Source organism: Salvelinus namaycush, chromosome 8, assembly GCF_016432855.1.
Source record: "Salvelinus namaycush isolate Seneca chromosome 8, SaNama_1.0, whole genome shotgun sequence".
In the NCBI taxonomy this organism is placed as follows: Eukaryota; Metazoa; Chordata; class Actinopteri; order Salmoniformes; family Salmonidae; genus Salvelinus; species Salvelinus namaycush.
Window position 1 is genome coordinate 16,572,531 of NC_052314.1, and position 24,575 is coordinate 16,597,105.

The 24,575-nt window shown below is 45.9% G+C and overlaps 1 protein-coding gene across 2 annotated transcripts in view; it reads right to left on the minus strand.

Moving 5' to 3' along the window:
• The window catches only part of LOC120052445 (single-stranded DNA-binding protein 3-like), a 143,007-nt gene that overhangs the window by 52,503 nt on the left and 65,929 nt on the right, over positions 1-24,575 (minus strand). For both annotated transcript variants that reach the window (XM_038999353.1, XM_038999354.1), the window contains exon 4: positions 24,466-24,550. In XM_038999353.1, coding sequence (XP_038855281.1) covers positions 24,466-24,550 — 85 coding nt within the window. The remainder of the gene's footprint in view (positions 1-24,465; positions 24,551-24,575) is intronic.

Here is a 24,575-nt window from a genome sequence, read left to right on the forward strand (position 1 = left end):
CATCAAAGGCTTTATACAAAATAGCAACAATAGCGCAGCTAGCTAGCTAACATTGAAATCTAGACCATAAACTAAGCAACACAGAGACATGCATTACCAAACAATGCTACCAATGCTCTGGATTGGAGTATTTTAACAAGGCTGAGTGGCTGACAACTTCAAGCTCTTTGCTGTGTGAACACAAAAGAGATTGACTGCCGAAGTACTGTCAGCAGGCAAACGTTAACAATCCTACCTTTGTGTCTGAGCTATAAGCTATAGTAATGGTGATATTATTGCACAGGTGACAGGGAACAGAGCTCCAACATGCAGTCAAACTAGGGAACTACATTACCAAAAATTCACACTGCTTGTTAATCATCCACTGCTACAGTATCGCTGCCATCGTCAAGGATATGCCTCTTTCCTTGGCAAGGCTTATCCGAGGTGATAATTGTAAGGTAAACTATTGGAGAGGCACATTACCCCCACAGGAACCCCTTCTGAAGTTCGAGGTTAGCTACGCTCCTTTTCATAATATCAGAACAGAACTGGACAAGTACCAGTTGGAAGCTAATCCCGTTTGGCGACCGGACTCCTCCCCTGAAACGGCATAGCGGGGTGCCGCTGATGAAAGAGGGAGTGATACGAAGCACATGAAAGGCTGGAGAGGCTGGGGCGCAGCTGCGTTTAGCCAGCATTGTGTTGTGCCACTGTACAATATGCTAGTTAAATCATTAAAATGGTACAATATGGTTCAAGTCATTTTGTTATTTGGAGAAGGGCAGCCATCCAACACGTACCTGGATACAAGCCTCTGTTGTGAATGTTAAAAGCCACCTGATGCAGCTATTAAGACAGACCTCTGTCTACAGGAACTACTGCGGTGGTTGTTACCACCAAAATGTCAAAAATAAATAGCTCAAAAACTTGGTTCACATCAACATAATCATTTATAAAGGTAACAATTAAAAGTAAAAAATGGACTAATGGCTGAATTAGAATGATTCTGACGACAGAAAAATGTGATATTGATGTATAAAAATCTATTTGTTTATCCATCTGTTTTCATATCTACTTTGATATGCTGTGTTTAATTATTGGTGTTGCAATATCTGAGCAACGTACAACCACAGACTAAGACAACTTGATAACAGATGGATACAGATTAATGGCAAAGTAGCATTAATATTCCATCTCTTAACCCCCCACCCAACACTCCCCTAGCTGTCATCTGCCTGCCTGCCACCCACCCTCCATAGGCCACCCACCCTCCCACTGTATGTATGTGTGTGAGTGTGTGTGTGGGTGCATGAGTGTATGTGTGTGAGTGTGTGTGTGTGTGCATGAGTGCATGCGTGCGCCTGTGTGTGTTGCAGCTTCGCCTGGCCCAAACAGGAACAATACTCTAAACAAAGCCCTTCCCCTCATGCAGCCCTGCAGCCTCAAGGAAAAATAGAGAGAAATCCCTTGGTGGGACGGCCAGATTAAACTGCCACTGTAATCGGCTTGGCTTTCACCTTCTTGTCCTCAACCGAAGAGAGCGGGAGAGAGGGCTGGAGGGAAAGAGGGACGGAGGGAGAGAGGGACAGACGGCGAACGAGAGCGAGATGGAGGTGGAGAGAGAGAAGAGGTGGAGAAAGGGGTGAGGAAAAGAGAAGGAGCGGGAGGGAAGAGAAATAGTGAGATGGAGAGGAGAGGGAGGTAAAATGACAATAAGGGCACAGAGAAAAACAGAAGAACAATTTTTTCACTCAGGGCAGAATTTGAAGAGCTTCAAAATACTGAACTCAGTAAGACATATGAAGGGAGTGTAGAAGAGAGACAGCAAGAGGAATGCTGGAAACGGAGGGTAAGCATGTAACAGTTGCAGACCATGTAATAATATCCATCGCAGCATTGAAACCTGATGTGGGCCCTTAGTAAGGATTGTCTATTCATATAGCTAATTGCACAACAATATTCACTGTAACTAGTGCCACTCAATAAACATATACTGTAGTCTAGACAATCTCAATAAACATAGTCTCGATAATCTCAATAAACATAGTTTGGACGAAGATGATTTATTTAATGAGTCCGACGCAAAGGATATACTGCTTTGTCAAGGCCCAAATCCCTGTCATCAGCGTGAAGAAAAGACAGAGAAAAAGGGGGAGGAGGACAGGATGTCTTGTAAGAATTCCCTGACGAGTAGGTAAACCACCCCCACACTCCATATTATTGGCCAACGTGCAATCATTGGAAAACAAACTGGACGATCTACGATTAAGAGTACCCTACCAACGGGACATTAAAAACGAATATCTTATGTTTCACCGAGACGTGGCTGATCGATGACACAGATAATATAGAGCAGGCTGCCTTCTCAGTGCATTGGCAGGTCAGTGCAGCTACGTCTGACAAGACGAGAGGCGGGGGTGTATGTCTATTTGTCAAAAACTGCTGGTGCGCGATGTCTAATATTAAACAAGTCTCGAGGTATTGCTCGCCTGAGATAGAATAACTCATGTTAAACTGTAGACCACACCATCTGTTCATTGACTTTAAGTTTTTACAATTTAACCTTTATGTAACTAAGGCAAGTAAGGAAAGAACAAATTCTTATTTACAATGACGGGCTAACTCGGCCAAACCCTAACCCGGACGGCGCTGGGCCAATTGTGCGCCGCCCTATGGGATTCCCAATCACGTCTGGTTGTGATACAGCCCGTATTCGAACCAGGGCCTGTAGTAACACCTCCAGCTCTTAGTTAGTGCCTGAGACCACTGCGCTGGGAGCCTGAGTGGGCACCATGGTTCAACACCATAGTGCCCATGAAGCTCATCACTAAGCTAAGGACCCTGGGACTAAACACCTCCCTCTGCAACTGGATCCTGGACTTCCTGACGGGTTGCCCCCAGGTGGTAAGGGAAGGCATCAACACATCTGCCACGCTGATCTTCAACACTGGGGCTCCTCAGGGGTGGGTGCTTAGTCCCCTCCTGTACTTCCTGTTCACCCACGACTGCATGTCCAAGCACGACTCCAATACCATCATTAAGTTGACGACACAACAGTGGTGGGCCTGATCACTGACAACGATGAGACAGCCTATAGGGAGGTCAGAGACCTGGCAGTGTGGTGCCAGGACAACAACCTCTCCCTTAATGTGAGCAAGACAAAGGAGCGGATTGTAGAATATAGGAAAGGGAGGGTCGAACAGGCCCCCATTAACATCAACAGGCCTTAAGTGGAGCGGGTTGAGAGTTAAGTTCCTTGGTGTCCACATCACCAATGAACTATCATGGTCCAAACACACCAAGACAGCTGTGAAGAGGGCATGGAAGCACCTTTTCCACCTCAGGAAACTGAAAAGATTTGGCAATGGTCCCCAGATCCTAAAGAAGTTCTACAGCTGCACCATCGAGCGCATCCTGACTGGTTGCATCACCGCCTGGTACTGCTCGGCATCTGACTGTAAGGCGCTATAGAGGGTAGTGCATATGGCACAGTACATCACCGGGGCCAACTTCCTGACATATACTAGGCGGTGTCAGAGGAAAGCCCCCCAAAAAATTGTCAAAGACTCTAATCACCCAAGTCATAGACTGTTTTCTCTGCTACCGCATGGCAAGCAGTACCGGAGCGCCAAGTCTAGGACCAAAAGGCTCCTTAAAAAGCTTCTACCCCCAAGCCATAAGACTGCTGAACAATTAATCAAATAGACACCTGAACTACTTACATTGACCCCCCTTCATTTTTACACTGCTGCTACTCACTGTTTATTATCTATGCATAGTCACTTTACAAAGTACTGCGACTAACCTGTATCCCCGCTCATTGACTCGGTACCGGTACCCCCTGTATGTAGCCTCATTATTGCTATGTCATTTTCTTGTGTTACTATTTGATTTTATTACTTTATTTAGTAAATATTTTCTTAACTCTATTTCTTGAACTGCATTAATTTGTTGGTTAAGGGCTTGTAAGTAAGCATTTCACTGTAAGGTCTACACCTGTTGTATTCGGCGCATGTGACAGATACATTTTGATTTGATTTCATTTGATTTAGCCCCTCTCAACCAGCCATAAGACCTCCTGAATGTTCATTGTCATATAATTGACAATGATGGATGAAATAGATGGGCCCAGGTAGAACCAACATAGACCTTCAATAGAAAAATACAGAACTAAGACTGCTCCTTCCTAATAGCATACTCTAGCATCCAGACATCCTCTCTCTCTGTTTGTGGGAGCATTTCCACAGGGTATTTGGGAAGACTGCTAAAGTGTGGAGAAGAAATAGAGTTAACAGGTATTCCCCTCAGCCCCCACCCCTCCATACCTCTATCCCGTGGGCTGAACGAGAGAGAGAGCGACAGAAGGGGGAATAGAGCTAGCCTAGGGAGAGTCAGACAGGAAGTAGGAGGATATCCTGTGAGAAAAGGAGGGGAGGGTATACAGAAAATACCCACGCTCTGAAGCAAGGTTCCAAAAAATTGGAATGGAAACGGCGCTCCACCAAACTGGAAGTATTCCGACTAGCTTGGAATGACAGTACCGTGCAATATCGAAGAGCCCTCACTGCTGCTCAATCAGCCTACTTTTCCAACCTGATGAACAAAACAATCCAACATTTATTTCTGATACTGTTTCAAAGCTAACTAAAAAGCAGCATTCCCAAAGTTAGGATGGCCTTCACTTCAGCAATGAATTCATGAACTTCGACAAAAAGATCATGATCATTAGAAAGCAAATTACTGACTTTGACTCGGTGTATTTCTGAGTTTTGTAGTTGTCCTGAGTCTGCACAAGACCTAGGATCAATGGAGACACTCAAGTTTTTTAATCCTGTATCCCTCGAGACATTCACAAAAATAGTAATGGCCTCTAAAACCTTCCAGCTGCCTACTGGACCCTATTCCAACTAAACTACTGAAAGAGTTACTTCCTGTGCTTGGCCCTCCTATGTTGAACATAATAAACGGCTATCTATCCTTCGGATATGTACCAAACTCACTAACAGTGGCAGTAATAAACCCTCTGCTGAAAAAGCCAAACCTTGACCCAAATGTTTTAAATAATAAATAAATAAAAATCATCCCCTTCCTGAAGACAAATAATGTATACGAAATGCTCCAGTCTGGGTTTAGACCCCATCACAGTACTGACACTGCACTCGTGAAGGTGGTAAATTACCTTATAATGGCATAAGACCAAGGCTCTGCATCTGTCCTCGTGCTCCTAAACCTTAGTGCTGCTTTTGACACCATCGATCACCACATTATTTGGGAAAGACTGGAAACCCTAATTGGTCTACAGGGACAAGTTCTTGCCTGGTTTAGAGCTCATCTGTCCGAAATGTATCTGTGGATGGTTTGTCCTCTGACAAATCAATGGTAAGTGTCGATGTTCAAGGTTCCGTTTTAGGACCACTATGGTTTTCACTATATATTCTACCTCTTGGTGATATAATTTGGAATTTGGAACACAATGTCAAATTTCCCTGCTATGCAGACAACACACAGCTGTACATTTCGATGAAACATGGTGAAGCCCCAAAAATTACCTACCCTGGAAGCCTGTGTTTCAGACTTAAGGAAGTGGATGGCGACAAATGTTTTCCTTTCAAACTCAAAACTATCAAAATAAAGAGAGTCGCACACTCCATATATAAACTCCCAGTCATTTATTGGGTATTTACCAACATTTCGGTATCACTGTTCCTTCTTCAGGGTAATGACATGAATACTTGAACCAGGTTATGTAAACAAACAGTGCAAATAGTGCAACCAATGACAATAGTGAGGGGTGTGTCATAATGATTAAGTTAATTAGAATGAATTAGTGAAACTTAAAAAACAACAGTTTATGGCATATTAAATATATTAGGCTATTGTTATCATACAGAAACATAATTGAATAATGTACATAATATTAGCATCAACATAAATTGAATTAAACAGTAATGTAACATATTTCATCGTTTTGTATTTCATTTTGGACATAACAAAGATGCTAGTTCTAGGTCCCAAAAAACAAAGAGATCTGCTGTTTGATCTGACAATTCATCTTGATGGTTGTACAGTCTCAAACAAAACTGAAGGACGTCGGCGTTACTCTAGACCCTGATCTCTCTTTTGACGAACATATCAAGGGCAGCTTTTTTCCATATTCGTAACATTGGAAAAATCTGAAACCTTTTGCCCAAAAATGACGCAGAAAAGCTAATCCATGCTTTTGTCACTTCTAGACTACTGCAATGCTCTACTCTCTGGCTACCCGGATAAAGCACTAAATAAGCTTCAGTTAGTGCTCAATACGGTGGCTAGAATTATTTTTCACCTACAAAATGTTAGAGCTAACACGTGTGGGCTCCTCACTTCCTGTTTACAATCTGTTGCTAAAATTTATCTTCTTAAAATGTGATTTAAAACCAAACCTTAACCCTAAACTTAACCACACTGCTAACCTTATTCCTAACCCCAACCTTAAATTAAGACCAAGGAGGACATTTTAGTTTTCATGAATTTTTACACAATTTTGACTAGTGGAAACCGGCTACTGTGGCTTACTATCAGTCAGCAATGGACTTCGACTGTCGGGAGATGTTGGATGGGCTAATGCCAGTGAAATGGTAAGAAAATAGCTATATTATTTTGATGAGTGGATGAAGTGGATAGGTGAAATGTCAACACAACTGGGACTCGTCGTCATTTCTGGAGACATGTTATAGCAAGAGTGTAGTTAGCTAGCAAGTAGCAGTTGCTCCCTAACTATACAAGTTTGGCTGGCAAGCTTTTTTGGTCATTTATTGGTCCAGGGACTAGGTTAGCTAGCCTCTCGCTTCGCCTGTAAAACTCCAGCATTACCGCTAAACTCTGTATTCATCCCTGATCATTCATTGCAGAGAGGAGAGTGAATGTTCCTTCACAGCTACCGTTAGCTGTGCTCCGTAGTGATTAGCGAAACTACCCTGACTTTTTCTGATTTGTTTACAGATCACGGAGTGTTGGCTGTGCCTGAGAACATATGGGCTGTGCACACGGAGGAAGGTGGAGGGAGACATGCCAATATTTATAATGGAGCCTGAAGTCGGTGTTCGGGGGTTGGAAGAAAACAAGCATTTCCGCACTAGGGCAGGAATTAGGTTGAAACAGTGACGGCAACTTCCTCTGGAGGGGTCCTTTAATGTTTCTAGGTAGGAAGTGATAGTCCCCTATAGCATGCTATAAACATGCCACTTTGGAAAAGCCCCTCAAAGTAAAGCTGTGTGTGAGTATAGTAGGGGGCACCTATAGACCGACACCAACGGGTGCCTTTTATGTTGAAGTGACCCCGACAACAGTTTTCTGAATGTCAATTTCAAATCGGAGTGATGGAAACACACTACAGCACATGGAGATGCGCAGGGCTGCTTGTCGTGTGGAGTGGATAAGGGCTGGTGTGTTGAGGGGTTCTCTCTCCCCTGCTAGGTTGTACACACACACACACACACACACACACACACACACACACACACACACACACACACACACACACACACACACACACACACACACACACACACAAAGCGGTCAGCGATTGATGGGTTCAGGAAAGGACTCTTCAGCTCAGGAAGTCCATTCTGGGTCAGTCACAGTCCACAGAGCCTGGCCTCGGCATGGGCACCATCAGCACGTGCTCAGAGGGCCTCCACCTCATCCCCACACTCATACTCTCCACACAACGCCTCACAGCAGTCAAGAGACAGACCGCTTTTTTCTTTTTTCATATTGTATATATTTCTACCAGAAAGCATATAATCAAACCATTCCACAACTGAACATACTCAAACACACAGGCTGACACACACACTGACACAGGTCAGTAAAGCAGTGGCAGGCATGCATTATTGGGCAATACAGGGCAGATACCTCTAGGCAGAGGGATAAGGAGGGGGTGAGGGGTGAGGAGGGATAAGGAGGGGTGCATACAGCACACACATTCCAGTTTGGAGAGGGAGTGTGTGTCTGCTTCCGGGCTGCATGAGGCCGTTTCTGACGGAAGCCATTACAACAAATAATTGAATGCCAAATGAAGACAAATGGTATGATTGCACTGCGAGCACAGCAGTCAATCCCCCATCTTGGCGGTTCCCATTCAAACGCATTGATCAGCTTTAGAGCCTAAGTAGCTGGCCAGGAAACTAAATGGTGGCGATCAATGCTTTTTAACAGATTATTAACTGTTGACTGGTTCTTCCAGGGTTTAAAATAAAAAGGAATGAAGAGAAATAAGCTAATAAAATAATGAAATGAAAACAAATGAAATTGGAATCTGTTCCTGTGGATCACTGATGATGAATGGGATAGGAAAACACACTGAGGCAGGACAGAGTGTGTGCACTCCTGTGGATCACTGATGATGAATGGGATAGGAAAACACACTGAGGCAGGACAGAGTGTGTGCACTCCTGTGGATCACTGATGATGAATGGGATAGGAAAACACACTGAGGCAGGACAGAGTGTGTGCACTCCTGTGGATCACTGATGATGAATGGGATAGGAAAACACACTGAGGCAGGACAGAGTGTGTGCACTCCTGTGGATCACTGATGATGAATGGGATAGGAAAACACACTGAGGCAGGACAGAGTGTGTGCACTCCTGTGGATCACTGATGATGAATGGGATAGGAAAACACACTGAGGCAGGACAGAGTGTGTGCACTCCTGTGGATCACTGATGATGAATGGGATAGGAAAACACACTGAGGCAGGACAGAGTGTGTGCACTCCTGTGGATCACTGATGATGAATGGGATAGGAAAACACACTGAGGCAGGACAGAGTGTGTGCACTCCTGTGGATCACTGATGATGAATGGGATAGGAAAACACACTGAGGCAGGACAGAGTGTGTGCACTCCTGTGGATCACTGATGATGAATGGGATAGGAAAACACACTGAGGCAGGACAGAGTGTGTGCACTCCTGTGGTTCCCTCTGTGCCTGTTTTTCCCCAAATTCTGCAGGTTTACAAATACAAAATTGGATTAGAAGCTAGGCTCTGTCCTTGAGTCAGCATCGACACACTGCATGTGGAGCGATCGAGAAGAACCACAGTTTAGCTGATGTAGATAGTAGTCCAATAAAAATAATGAAGCACCGTGCCAACACAGCCTTCTACCCCCTGGGATCTCATACCAGCATATACTGTACTAACATACAGCCTCAGTGGCTGTGGATCATATCAACTCCTCATCATGGGAGCGTTGCTTAGAAAGGTTGTAGCACAAAGAACAGAGAGAAGGAGGAGAAAAGAGGCTGCTGAGAAATGAGGGGGGTGGAAGTGTGTGTGCGTGCGTGCGTGTACAGAAGGGGGGTTAACACCCTCCACCGATCCCAAAGCGCTGTAGTGTTTTACATACATAGCACAGTGTTACCATAGTGACTAGGCCCAGTTCTGGGGCCTGACCCATGAGGCAGTGCCTGCCTCTGTACATGTACTGTATGTTACTGTGATCTGAGCCTGTATACTAGTCAGTACACTTGGAGACTCGCAAATATCTAAAAATACAAATAGGCAATGTAAGGGTTCTATGTGGGAACGCATGAATGTCTTCAGATTCAATTGAGAGATTTGGTGCAAACAGGTTTACTACGATTCAACAACAACGCATATATATACACATATGTGGTTTAGATTTTTTCCCCATTTTTGCATGCAATGTGTACATTTACTAATGCCAACTTTTTAGGAGAAATAATACGTGAATATAAATTGTATTGAGCATTCAAGCGTCAGTAAGAGTCTGTTTGCATGTGCATATAGGAATGTGGATTTACAGGAGTTTGCATGTAAATGTGCACGTACTGGTCTTTAAAAGCTGTGTGTGTGTGTGTGTGTGTGTGTGTGTGTGTGTGTGTGTGTGTGTGTGTGTGTGTGTGTGTGTGTGTGTGTGTGTGTGTGTGTGTGTGTGTGTGTGTGTGTGTGTGTGTGTGTTTGCCGTTTCTCAGTTCAGCAGAACCTCATTAATTCAGAAATTGAAATCATTTCTGCATGTGCACAGGAGATGAGAGCTATGGAGAGGAGGAGTGCACGAGAGAGAGAGAGAGAGAGAGAGAGAGAGAGAGAGAGAGAGAGAGAGAGAGAGAGAGAGAGAGAGAGAGAGAGAAAAGTCTTAACATTCATGGCATTGAGATGTTCAGTATATTATCATAAGGAGTAGAAAGTTGGTTATTTGGGTAGCAGTCTATGCTCTAGATCTACAGAAAATTATTTTACAGTTGCCAGTGTTAATTGGTTGATAGAAGGTGGTGTAATCAATCTAGATTTTGGTATAATACTTCAGTATAATATAAAAGTATAAAAACACATATAGAGATTTAGTCCATGAAGTGCAGAGTATAATATAACATATTACAAATTCATATGAAAATACATTGTAAAACATAACACTAAATTATTCTGGTATTGAGAGGTCAGAAATATGAACACCCAACCTCAAGAGTGTTAGGTTTGAAAGATGTTCACCTCTCAATACACATGTAGTACATCATCATAGGTATAACTGTGGCCATGAAAATACATCATCACCTTTGTCATTGAAATGTACACATGTGAATATTCTATTGTTACTTCATGAGTGTACCAGTCAGTCAGTTAACAGACACACATTAACACTGCTCATACACTTTAGAGGTCGACCGATTAATCGTAATGGCCAATTAATTAGGGCCGATTTCAAGTTTTCATAACAATCGGTAATCAGTATTTTTGGACACCGATTTGCCTAATTATTATTTTATTTTTTTACACCTTTATTTAACTAGGCAAGTCAGTTAAGAACACATTCTTATTTTCAATGACGGCCTAGGAACGGTGGGTTAACTGCCTTGTTCAGGGGCAGAACGACAGATTTTTACCTTGTCAGCTCGGGGATTCGTTTTTGCAACCTTCCGGTTACTAGTCCAACGCTCTAACCACCTGCCTTACATTGCACTCCACGAGGAGCCTGCGTGGCAGGCTGACTACCTGTTACGCGAGGGCAGCAAAAAGCCAAGGTAAGTTGCTAGCTAGCATTAAACTTATCTTATGAAAACCAATCAATCTTAACATAATCACTAGTTAACTACACATGGATGATGATATTACTAGTTTATCTAGCGTGTCCTGCGTTGCATATAATCGACGCGGTGCCTGTTAATTTCTCATTGAATCACAGCCTACTTCGACAAACTGGTGATGATTTAACAAGCGCATTTGCGAAAAAAGCACTGTCGTTGCAGCAATGTACCTAACCATAAACATCAACGCCTTTCTTTAAAATCAATACACAAGTATATATTTTTAAACCTGCAAATTTAGTTAATATTGCCTGCTAACATGAATTTCTTATAACTAGGGAAATTGTGTAATTTCTCTTGCGTTCCGTGCAAGCAGTCAGGGTAAATGCAGCAGTTTGGGCCGCCTGGCTCATTGCGAACTGTGTGAAGTCCATTTATTCCTAACAAAGGCCGTAATTAATTTGCCAGAATTGTACATAATTATGACATAACATTGAAGATTGTACAATGTAACAGCAATATTTAGACTTAGGGATGCCATCCGTTAGATAAAATACGGAACGGTTCCGTATTTCACTGAAAGATTAAATGTTTTGTTTTCGAAATGATAGTTTCCGGATTCGACCATTTTAATGACCAAAGGCTCGTATTTCTGTGTGTTATTATGTTATAATTAAGTCTATGATTTGATAGAGCAGTCTGACTGAGCGATGGTAGGCACCAGCAGGCTCATAAGCATTCATTCAAACAGCACTTTAGTGCGTTTGCCAGCAGCTCTTCGCAATGCTTCAAGCATTGCGCTGTTTATGACTTCAAGCCTATCAACTCCCGAGATTAGGCTGGTGTAACCGATGTGAAATGGCTAGCTAGTTAGCGGGGTGCGCGCTAATAGCGTTTCAAACGTCACTCGCTCTGAGACTTGGAGTAGTTGTTCCCCTTGCTCTGCATGGGTAACGCTGCTTCAAGGGTGGCTGTTGTCGATGTGTTCCTCGTTCGAGCCCAGGTAGGAGCGAGGAGAGGTACGGAAGCTATACCGTTACACTGGCAATACTAAAGTGCCTATAAGAACATCCAATAGTCAAAGGTATATGAAATACAAATCGTATAGAGAGAAATAGTCCTATAATTCCTATAATAACTACAACCTAAAATTTCTTACCTGGGAATATTGAAGACTCATGTTAAAAGGAACCACCAGCTTTCATATGTTCTCATGTTCTGAGCAAGGAACTTAAACGTTAGCTTTCTTACATGGCACATATTGCACTTTTACTTTCTTCTCCAACACTTTGTTTTTGCATTATTTAAACCAAATTGAACATGTTTCATTATTTATTTGAGGCTAAATTGATTTTATTGATGTATTATATTAAGTTAAAATAAGTGTTCATTCAGTATTGTTGTAATTGTCATTATTACAAATACATTTTTTAAATCGGTATCGGCTTTTTCTTGGCCATCCAATAATCGGTATTGGTATCGGCGTTGACAAATCATAATCGGTCGACCTCTCATACACTTACTGTACATCCACTACTATTGATTAGACTAAATGAGGAATAAAGTCAAGGCAATATTCAATATCATGGAAACAGTGGATATGGGACCAGACGGTAACCTATACTCTCCTACTATAGAACCTATATTATTTTTGAATATGTGATGTTGTGAAGTCAACATGTGCATAAATAAACAAATAATTAAATAACTGGCTAGCAGGATAAATTAATAAAGAGCAATCTCCCTGTCGGAGGGGAGATCCGTGCTGAGCCTTTTAGAGCAGCCTCCTCCCGCCCCCAGACAATATGGAGCAGACAGTAATCTGGCCATGCACTGAGGGGATTAGAGCCTCCACAGCACAGCACAGAAGCCCCCAAACAAGGTCAGGCTAGTCCCAACGTAGCACGGAGCCTCCGCAGCAAAGCACATACTGTACAGCACAGCACAGCACAGCACATCAGCCCCTAAACCAGGTCAGACCAGCCTCTCTCGGTCCGGACTAATCCAGTCCAGTAAGTACAGCCTAGATCAACACAGCAGCCACCAAAACCAGGTCAGCCCAGTGTGTGGCAAAGGCCAGCATAGATCAGCCCAGATGGGTCAAAACCAGCTTCCTCTATAACATGCAAGAATGCCATGTCCTACTATATAACGACAGCATCTTATAAATAAATAAGGCCTGAGGGGGTGTGGTATCTGGCCAATATACCACAGCTAAGGATTGTTCTTATGCACGACGCAACGCGGATTGCTTGGATACAGCCCTTAGCCGTGGCATATTGACCATACATCATACCAGTGGTATACGTTCTGCTATACCACAGCTGTCAGCCAATCAGCATTCAGGGCTTGAACCACACAGTTTATAAAGAACATTATCTGATCTAAAGCTTTCACTCAGCAACTTAACTACAAAGGTTGGAAGCTCAGGCAATGTACCATCAAGGACATGGCAGAGTTAAAGCAATGTGTGATTTAAAATGTAGGATTCCGGTCCTCTCAGAATTAAAAGAACTAAGATTAACAATGGGAGAGCTCTGCTTTGACCCCTGGCCTGCCTGACGAACACAACACAACAGCAGCAAAAGCCACATAAAAAAACACAAACTGGGACTGACTGCACAGGATGACATGACTCTTTACACAGTGCAACAGTGCTATGTATCATCCCAGATACCCTAGACCCACTCCAATTCGCATACCGCCCCAACAGATCCACAGATCACACAATCTCAAATCGCACTCCACTCCACACTGCCCTTTCCCACCTGGACAAAAGGAACCCCTATATGAGAATGCTGGTCATTGACTACAGCTCAGCCTTCAACATCATCGTGCCCACAAAGCTCATCACTAAGCTAAGGACCCAGGGAATAAACACCTTCAGCAACTGGATCCTGGACTTCTTGACGGGCCACTCCCAGGTGGTAAGGGTAGGCAACAACACGACTCTACACTCCAGTCCAGTTGGGGGTGGTAATGTACCTTAAAGTTGGATGCCAACTGCCATATAAAGTCCAAAGAAGAAGAAGCCTGAAGTAGGAAAGATTACTAGAAACAAACTCGGTTTACCCTTTTATCTGTGGATGAATTGTCAGAGTAGAGGACCTTGTGCATTTCAGGTAAAACAACAACACAACATTTATATCCCAGGACAAATTAGCTAGCAACAGCAAGCTAGCTAGCTAAATTGCCTTAAATGTTTGCTTTTCGACCTGTCCCAAATTAATTTAATTGGTTAAGAGTTTGTTTTGATATTTCAACGTGTATGTCCTGATAGCGTCTGGTGTGGGTGGACAAAATGAACATGCGTGCGCGAGTGGCCGGTTTGGTCAGCATGTTATGACACAGTGGTTGACTTGACAGAGAACAGTACCATGCTGGGGCAGTGTTCTCACTCTGCGCGTGTGTGTGTGTGTGTGTGTGTGTGTGTGTGTGTGTGTGTGTGTGTGTGTGTGTGTGTGTGTGTGTGTGTGTGTGTGTGTGTGTGTGTGTGTGTGTGTGTGTGTGTGTCCTGCCAGTCTTAGATTAGCCCAGCCTGATTCTATGTGATCTGCCGTCTTGGGGGAGAGGAGTGCTGGGCGCCCATGGCAGAGACCAGTGCTGTCAGATGTGTCACCTCCTCATCTCCTACACCTCTGTCCGAGGTCCAGGCTAACGACAAGTTAACTACAGGCCATAGGAAGGGATTTCACTGGCCCCCCCATTCCCCCAAACATATGTAAATATTGGACTATAAATTGTGCCCTTCTGTATTATACTTATGCTAAAACATTTACTCTATTCTACTGAACCATTTACTTTATGTTCATATTCTGATTTCTTATTGTTGTTGCATTGTCAAGAAGGAACCTGCAAGTAAGCATTTCATTGGGCGGTGTATACCATGTGCATCCTGTACATACGACTAATAAAACACATGGCCGTGTCACACCACACAGATGAAGACACACTGTTATGTTGATAATGAGTACTGCTTCTTACTGACCAAGGGGAGAGAGCTGGATTAAATAAATAAATAAAAATACGTTGTTGCATGTTTTTGTGCAATTTTGGCTGATTCGGCATGAATTGGAGCCAAAGCTTCTGAAAAGGCACTTGCTTGCTCACACACCCACTCTCGAGAGTACACACACACACACACACACACACACACACACACACACACACACACACACACACACACACACACACACACACACACACACACACACACACACACACACACACACACACACACACACACACACACACACACACACACACACACACACACACACACACACACACACTGCCCAGTGGCTCCCACATGGTGTGTGTGTGTCTGTGTGGGGATGAGGTGCTGATAGAAGCTCTACCCCGGCGCACATACTTCCCTTTACTGCTATCCTGGGCATATTTACAGACAGTGACTTTAATGCACAGTAATGACTATTTTTATACCATGTACTTCCTCAGCCTTTCACTGAGAGTCTAACAGCTCCCCACTGACCTGGTGATTACCTTGTTGGCTGCCAAAGTACCTGGCTCCCCACGCCGGCCTCCCCCTGGCTCCCTCCTTTACCTACTGGAGAGACGCCTCGCCAACACCCCCAGGTTCTCCTCAAGGCTCTGTGGATGTGTGTGCGGAGCTGTGAGGGATGAGGTACTCACTTTTCATCCTGATTCTTTGCATTCTTTCCATCATATTGGCAAAACGCTTCAACAAGGAAAATGTTGTTTTCCAAATATAGCCAAACCTAACCAAAAGCACCTTCATTATCCACTATAACTTCTAAATGTTATTATAGCAACAAAATAATATCCAGACAGAGGCTTGAATTGAATCTCTCTGTGTTTACTCTGCCTGTTCAAAATATGGGGATTACGTCTGCATTTAGGAGAATTTAAATTGCAAATAAGACTAATTGTTGTTGTCTTTAATCCTAGCAGGGAGGGCGTCAGTCTAATGTAAAGTTGCATCTCTCAGCCATTCATTCTCAGGAGGAGTGGGTTTGTGTCGCTACTTAATAAGCATGGTGTACAACTGACAAACACACAGATATTAAAAGAGGCAAGTTTATTTGTATTATGAGTTGGGGTGCCCAGCTGGTAATTGAGACTGTTACATTGGTAGGCCTTGGGTGGCACAGCTAGGCAGCACTACAGCAACATAGCAGACCCACAGAGTGGCAGCAGCACTGCCAGCCCAGGCCTGCCAACTACACGGCTGCCCACTGACTCCTCTCTCTCGCTGTCTATGTCTGGGAGTGAGAGTGAGTGAGGAGATTGTTGAGCAGAGAATCATGAACAAACAGAGTGTAGTTGAAACAGGAGAAAAAAAGCACATGATGACAATCAAGGAGAAGAAGTGTATAAGGGGTCAGAATGGGAAAAAGCTAAAAAAGTGAAAAAGCAAAGATAATATCAGACGCTTGTTAGCTCAATCACTAAATCAGCAGCAAACCACTACTCTGTATACACTTCATATGCCTAGATACTCCCCTACTCATCATTTTAAAGTTGTCAAACACCTAGCTGGATTCTGATGTGTACTCTTAGACCATAAAACGCAATCAAACTTGTGTTATATTAACTGAAGCAGTAGCTCAAACATGAGTAGATTCAATTGGGTATTTGTGTGGGAGAAAAAAAGCCTTCCCTCTACAACTCCCAACAGCAATAACAAACGTATGTTTGAAGATCCATTTCATTCCCGTGGAATTAACTGACAATCCACAGAACCATCAGTGTTAGCGCTCTAATGAGGGATGGCATCGCCACTGTGTTTCTTCCCAGCCTCGCAGGTGTTGGAGTGACTATATGGCATGACCAGATTGACCATGGGCATTCTACACAAGAGCTGGTGTGGACACTCATTACCATCTCAAAGAGGTTGCCCTCTCTTCCCGTCTCCCCCCTCAGCGAGAGGGGTAAGTGCACCGTAATAACGACAGGTTGCCCTCTCTTCCCGTCTCCCTCCTCAGCGAGAGGGGTAAGTGCACCGTAATAACGACAGGTTGCCCTCTCTTCCCGTCTCCCCCCTCAGCGAGAGGGGTAGGTGCACCGTAATAACAACAGGTTGCCCTCTCTTCCCGTCTCCCCCCTCAGCGAGAGGGGTAAGTGCACCGTAATAACGACAGGTTGCCCTCTCTTCCCGTCTCCCCCCTCAGCGAGAGGGGTAAGTGCACCGTAATAACAACAGGTTGCCCTCTCTTCCCGTCTCCCCCCTCAGCGAGAGGGGTAAGTGCACCGTAATAACGACAGGTTGCCCTCTCTTCCCGTCTCGCCCCTCAGCGAGAGGGGTAAGTGCACCGTAATAACGACAGGTTGCCCTCTCTTCCCGTCTCCCCCCTCAGCGAGAGGGGTAAGTGCACCGTAATAACAACAGGTTGCCCTCTCTTCCCGTCTCCCCCCTCAGCGAGAGGGGTAAGTGCACCGTAATAACGACAGGTTGCCCTCTCTTCCCGTCTCCCCCCTCAGCGAGAGGGGTAAGTGCACCGTAATAACGACAGGTTGCCCTCTCTTCCCGTCTCCCTCCTCAGCGAGAGGGGTAAGTGCACCGTAATAACGACAGGTTGCCCTCTCTTCCCATCTCCCCCCTCAGCGAGAGGGGTAAGTGCACCGTAATAACGACAGGTTGCCCTCTCTTCCCGTCTCTCCCCTCAGCGAGAGGGGTAAGTGCACCGTAATAACGACAGGTTGCCCTCTCTTCCCGTCTCCCCCCTCAGCGAGAGGGGTAAGTGCACCGTAATAACGACAGGTTGCCCTCTCTTCCCGTCTCTCCCCTCAGCGAGAGGGGTAAGTGCACCGTAATAACAACAGGTTGCCCTCTCTTCCCGTCTCCCCCCTCAGCGAGAGGGGTAAGTGCACCGTAATAACGACAGGTTGCCCTCTCTTCCCGTCTCCCCCCTCAGCGAGAGGGGTAAGTGCACCGTAATAACGACAGGTTGCCCTCTCTTCCCGTCTCCCCCCTCAGCGAGAGGGGTAAGTGCACCGTAACAACGACAGGTTGCCCTCTCTTCCCGTCTCGCCCCTCAGCGAGAGGGGTAAGTGCACCGTAATAACGACAGGTTGCCCTCTCTTCCCGTCTCCCCCCTCAGCGAGAGGGGTAAGTGCACCGTAATAACGACAGGTTGCCCTCTCTTCCCGTCTCCCTCCTCAGCGAGAGGGGTAAGTGCACCGTAATAACAACAGGTTGCCCTCTCTTCCCGTCTCCCCCCTCAGCGAGAGGGGTAAGTGCACCGTAATAACAACAGGTTGCCCTCTCTTCCCGTCTCCCCCCTCAGCGAGAGGGGTAAGTGCACCGTAATAACAACAGGTTGCCCTCTCTTCCCGTCTCCCCCCTCAGCGAGAGGGGTAAGTGCACCGTAATAACTACAGGTTGCCCTCTCTTCCCGTCTCCCCCCTCAGCGAGAGAGGTAAGTGCACCGTAATAACAACAGGTTGCCCTCTCTTCCCGTCTCCCTCCTCAGCGAGAGGGGTAAGTGCACCGTAATAACTACAGGTTGCCCTCTCTTCCCGTCTCCCCCCTCAGCGAGAGGGGTAAGTGCACCGTAATAACGACAGGTTGCCCTCTCTTCCCGTCTCCCTCCTCAGCGAGAGGGGTAAGTGCACCGTAATAACGACAGGTTGCCCTCTCTTCCCATCTCCCCCCTCAGCGAGAGGGGTAAGTGCACCGTAATAACGACAGGTTGCCCTCTCTTCCCGTCTCCCTCCTCAGCGAGAGGGGTAAGTGCACCGTAATAACAACAGGTTGCCCTCTCTTCCCGTCTCCCCCCTCAGCGAGAGGGGTAAGTGCACCGTAATAACAACAGGTTGCCCTCTCTTCCCGTCTCCCCCCTCAGCGAGAGGGGTAAGTGCACCGTAATAACAACAGGTTGCCCTCTCTTCCCGTCTCCCCCCTCAGCGAGAGGGGTAAGTGCACCGTAATAACTACAGGTTGCCCTCTCTTCCCGTCTCCCCCCTCAGCGAGAGGGGTAAGTGCACCGTAATAACAACAGGTTGCCCTCTCTTCCCGTCTCCCTCCTCAGCGAGAGGGGTAAGTGCACCGTAATAACTACAGGTTGCCCTCTCTTCCCGTCTCCCCCCTCAGCGAGAGGGGTAAGTGCACCGTAATAACGACAGGTTGCCCTCTCTTCCCGTCTCCCCCCTCAGCGAGAGGGGTAAGTGCACCGTAATAACGACAGGTTGCCCTCTCTTCCCGTCTCCCTCCTCAGCGAGAGGGGTAAGTGCACCGTAATAACGACAGGTTGCCCTCTCTTCCCGTCTCCCTCCTCAGCGAGAGGGGTAAGTGCACCGTAATAACGACAGGTTGCCCTCTCTTCCCGTCTCCCCCCTCAGCGAGAGGGGTAAGTGCACCGTAATAACAACAGGTTGCCCTCTCTTCCCGTCTCCCCCCTCAGCGAGAGGGGTAAGTGCACCGTAATAACGACAGGTTGCCCTCTCTTCCCGTCTCCCCCCTCAGCGAGAGGGGTAAGTGCACCGTAATAACGACAGGTTTCCCTCTCTTCCCGTCTCCCCCCTCAGCGAGAGGGGTAAGTGCACCGTAATAACGACAGGTTGCCCTCTCTTCCCGTCTCCCCCCTCAGCGAGAGGGGTAAGTGCACCGTAATAACGACAGGTTGCCCTCTCTTCCCGTCTCCCCCCTCAGCGAGAGGGGTAAGTGCACCGTAATAACGACAGGTTGCCCTCTCTTCCCGTCTCCCTCCTCAGCGAGAGGGGTAAGTGCACCGTAATAACGACAGGTTGCCCTCTCTTCCCGTCTCCCCCCTCAGCGAGAGGGGTAAGTGCACCGTAACAACAACAGGTTGCCCTCTCTTCCCGTCTCGCCCCTCAGCGAGAGGGTGGCTTGTGTCAGAACTTTGCCTACGGAAATGTTAGGCTTCCCAAAAGCAGACGGAGCAGCATTATTTGTGTAATCCCAGAACTACTGTCGACCATACAGCTCGGGGGCACAAGATTTCAACCGTTTGTTCTGAGGTTCAGCTAGGAAACGTCTACACAGAGATACATACAGAGACATGAGAAGTGAACTGGCCCTTTCATTCCAAGCAGAGAGAAGAGAGGATGGGAGACAACAGTAAACACAAAGCAGAAAGACAGCCCCACTCATTCACAGGTGTCAGCCCACAGCCAAGAGACAAACTGTTTGATAGCTAGGGAAAACAGAGGACAGGAAGAGAGGAGGAGAAGGAACCTGCCAGAGTAGCACAGAGAGCGAGCGAGCGCTGCGAGAGAGAGCGAGATATGGAGAGAGAGAGAGAGAGAGAGAGAGAGAGAGCATGCCATTACAGTGTGTACATATCACCATAATGCAGGGGGATATGTATGAATAAGATCTCTCTCCTCCATGTCGTCATCCCGCTTCTCTCCTTCCCCCGAGCGAGACAGATTACCCAATCAATCTCCTCAGAGAGAGAGGGAGGAAGAGTAGAGGGAGAGGAATAAGGAGGGGACAGAGACGAGGAGTGGGAGGGGGTAGCAGAGTAAGAAAGACTGTGCATTACACCTAAGAGAAATTGAGGCAAGAGAAAGGCGTAGGATGAGAGATTTTGTTTTCAAGGACAGAAGGTGAGAAGGAGGGAATACAGAGGCAAACAGAATGGTTTTAAAGTGAGCACCTGTTGTGGATGAGAGAAAAGGGTGGCCTCTCAATGGTTGTTGTTTACAGAGAAGCCCCCCCAGCCACCTGTTTCAGTCCTGCTGGACACAAGTCTGTTACAGCTTGGCTACATCTCAAATGATACACTATTCCCTATCAAGTGCACTTCTGACCGAACCATAAAAGGGAACAGAAAAGTGTCATCCCAGACACATCCCCATCATTTGCCTGCCCTGACACCCAGCAAACCCCTACATTATACCATCATGGACTGTATATAAGTGTTATCACACTTAGGTATTCAAGTCAGCGCAGGTGTCAAAGTGACATTTTACAATAGAAAATCATGTCACACAGACCAACATAATGAATGGCATTACTGCCTGATGCAAGAGGACCTGTTTTGAGGCACACAGTAGACAGAGGAGAGGTCTGGAGTTCTTTGTGTGGCTGAGGAGTTCTGGTCAATGCTCACAACTCAACGGCCCAGCGACAAGCCAAATCAAAGCTTAAAATGAAAACTTCAGAGAGTTCAGGGCTCAATGATAAGCAGTTGCTAATTTTCAGAATGCATTGATAATTATCAGAAACAAAACAAAAAAAATTGCCTTTATTATCTGCCTTTACTTGTTCATTGAAAGGTTCCCCACCTCCATTGACAGGAGAGTCTCCCTCATAGCGTGCTGAATGATCAGTCAATCCACAAATCATATAGACAAGCATGGAGCTTTATCCAGAAAGGAGCACTAAGGCATTGCTTTTTGAATGACGCACTACTGTCACTAAATCAGTGACACTCCGGAGGCGCTGATGTCACAGTAGCAAGAACCGCAGATGTGTGGGGTCATGATCTCTAGCTTGTGCAAAGAACAAAGTCTGTAATGATGGGGGCCTCCCAGCATGATCCTTTCCTGCTAGTGTGTTTGTGTGTGTCGTGCATTTCTGACTTTCTTCATCATTTATGCCTCTATTCCTTTCATCACTCAGTCTGAATTACCAAAAGACGTCTCATTATTTTAATAAAAAACATTTCCTCCACAAACCACTCCTCTTTTGAGGAACATCCACATTCAAGTAGGAACGTGGATTTTCTCTCAGTAAGTAAACATGAGTGAACACAGTTTCAACAATTAGGAAGAAAGGAAAATATCACTTAAACAAATCTACTAAGGCTCTGTTTCACTTCCATGTTCAGTATAACAGTGTGGTGTGTTTAGGGTGTGTGTGTGTAGGTTTGTACCACATTGGTTCTCCCATCCAGGGGTGCAGAGCCCTCCAGTTCCGGGAGCCCAGCCAGAGTCACAATCCCACCAAAATCCAGGGATTAGCCATGAACTACCCCTCAGATTTGAGGATTAGCACATTATATTCCATTATCTTCTCCAAACTGGAGGGCCTACAAATTCTTCCACCCTGGGTCATGGTGGATTCCTTCTAACCCAGCCAGGGCCACCATCATGTCTTTGGACAACAGCCCCACTCCTCAACAATACCCTGACACTGACCCAGTCAGTCAGAGATGGCATCTAAACGTGTGGACCCATACATATCCAGTCTAACACCAGAGAGAAGGTCTTCTGTTTCTCCTGTGAGAGTGACTTACTGGAGTCGTGTTGTTTTTGTCCCTGTGATCCTGGGAGACACGGCGGGGGAATAGGGCTGTTATCAGCCGGGCCGCGATAGCTACTTGATCAGGCTGCTGGTCCAGAGGGATCGGAGGGGCTGGAGTTAATCAGACAGAGACAGGCCGCAGGGCAGCGACCCAGGGGATTCACGCCTCCACCCCCACACCCCGTTCCCCCCGCCACAGCCACGTCACAGCCCCAGATAAGGTTCTTCACACAACATTAGCCCTGTGTCTGTCTGTCCATAACGCCAACACACACAGACATGCCAGGTTCACCAGCAACACTGACAGAGTTATGGAAATGAACAGGACTGACGGATGGGGAAGATTTGACTATAGACAAACTCATTAAAACATTTCATGGTTATGCATTTTCATAAAGTCCAACCTTCTCAATAACCTGCTCAATCCATCCAATACAAATATACAGATAAACATCTCGAATTAGTACAAACTTGCCGACCACCAACAACAATCATTTACTGTCAAATTTGATGACCAGTGATATTGGTGTACTCCTTTCACACACACAGAGCCCTCTCAGTCCATCAATCTGGAGGTCGCCGGACAGACGGATACACTCTGACCCTTTAAACTTCAGCCAGGTCAGAGGTCAAGGGAAACTGGACATTAATCCTTGAACTAAAACAAAAGAGCAGGACATCTGAGCCCCAGTGACATTCCCCAGAGCCCCACAGCGTCCACACTGATTGACCACCCTGGGCTGACCACTGGGTAGGACAGACCCCTCAGAGGACCTTGTAATAGAGCCCCACATCTGGACAATGGAGCAGAGGGAGGAAGTCTCAAGGACACGTGTCTGTGTGAATCGTGTGGGTTAGGTGCCGAACGAAGACCATGTCGGATGAGAAACGTTGTGTGTGCGCGCGTCACTAAAAGCTTGCAAGCTTGCGATTGCTTTATTTATTTGTTCAGTGCCTATGTCACATTTAGATGTGTGTAAGTACTCTCTTTTCTAGGACGTCGTAACCACCAGTCCTGCTAACAACCTAGTTAGTGGGTGGTCAGAGTTAGCATGCAGGGCAGCTGACTGTTGAGACACCCAGGTAGCTAGATACCTCGGGAGATAGGCTAGGTGTTGGGAATGATTAGGCATATAGATTAATTGGAGACACTTGTCAGATTTAATTAACCATGGGGTTTAATTAACCATGTAATTAATCTTATGCTGGTGTAATACACACTCACAACAAATGAGTCTGTTCTGATGAGGTCTGGTCTGTTCATACTTGTCAGACTACATGGGAGTGCGGAACTGCACAGAATTGAGAAAGCGGCTAAATGAAATGTCCAGTGCAGGAATAGAACCATCATGATCCATTTCCAGAGCTCCTTCCCTAACGGCCAGGTGAATGATAAGCTAGTAGTAATACAGTCTGACCAACATAACCTATTAGCTGCATAATCCTTACTTTAAATGTATTAAAGGGTATGTATGTAATACCACTATTTAGCAGAGCCAAAACACCAGAAAATGATAATTGTACGCTAAAGTATAGCAGTGATAAAACAATCTAACGGATTTGACTTGAGTGAGGCAGATGAAGTAAGAGGACTGCAGCTTAACCTTCAATCATTGAGGTCCTGCCAATGAGCTAGAGGTCACAATTAGTGGGCTCATTAACATGGTCATTTGCAGTCCAAGGGCTGTGTCAACAAAGAGCCTCCTTTTGTAAGCCGGCCACTCTGAGGCCCTCCACACATGTTCAAGCAGCACATCGGTGCTAGCGCCAGTGGAAGCTCCAGCTCTTCTGCAGATGAGAGGGTCAGGGAGAGCAAGCCCATGACCCCCAGGCCACCCCCATCCATCGGCCACAGCATTGTACTTAATCCAGGCCAACAGCTCACCCAGCTGCTTTATTTGCTCCGACCTTTATTGAAAACATGAGAAGGCCAATAAAAGCCTTGCAGTGGCCTGACATTTCACCTTCAGCCGACAGTTTAGGTAAAGCTCTAAGGGGTCACAGGGAGGAAGTGAGGGAGGTAGCCAGGACACTGTTTCACTGAGTTTAGGAGGATAGAACCTATTGCAGTAAGAGACGCTACAGAGACCAAACAAAACTACATTCATATCGGGACCAAAACAATCATGTATGCAAATGTCTTAATTCGATATTGAGAAATTAACTTGGATTACAGATAGACATTCTATAGCGCTCACACACACGACAACGACGGCCACCCGTGCCTCTGACACAACACCAGTGACAGGTTGACTCACATAATCGTGGAAAGCCTTGGCCTCGCTGGAATGTTCGCATGTCTCCCTCCGGTCTGGAGCAGCGCAGTACAGATCCCAGAATACACTGTGGGGAGAAGAGGGGAGAGACA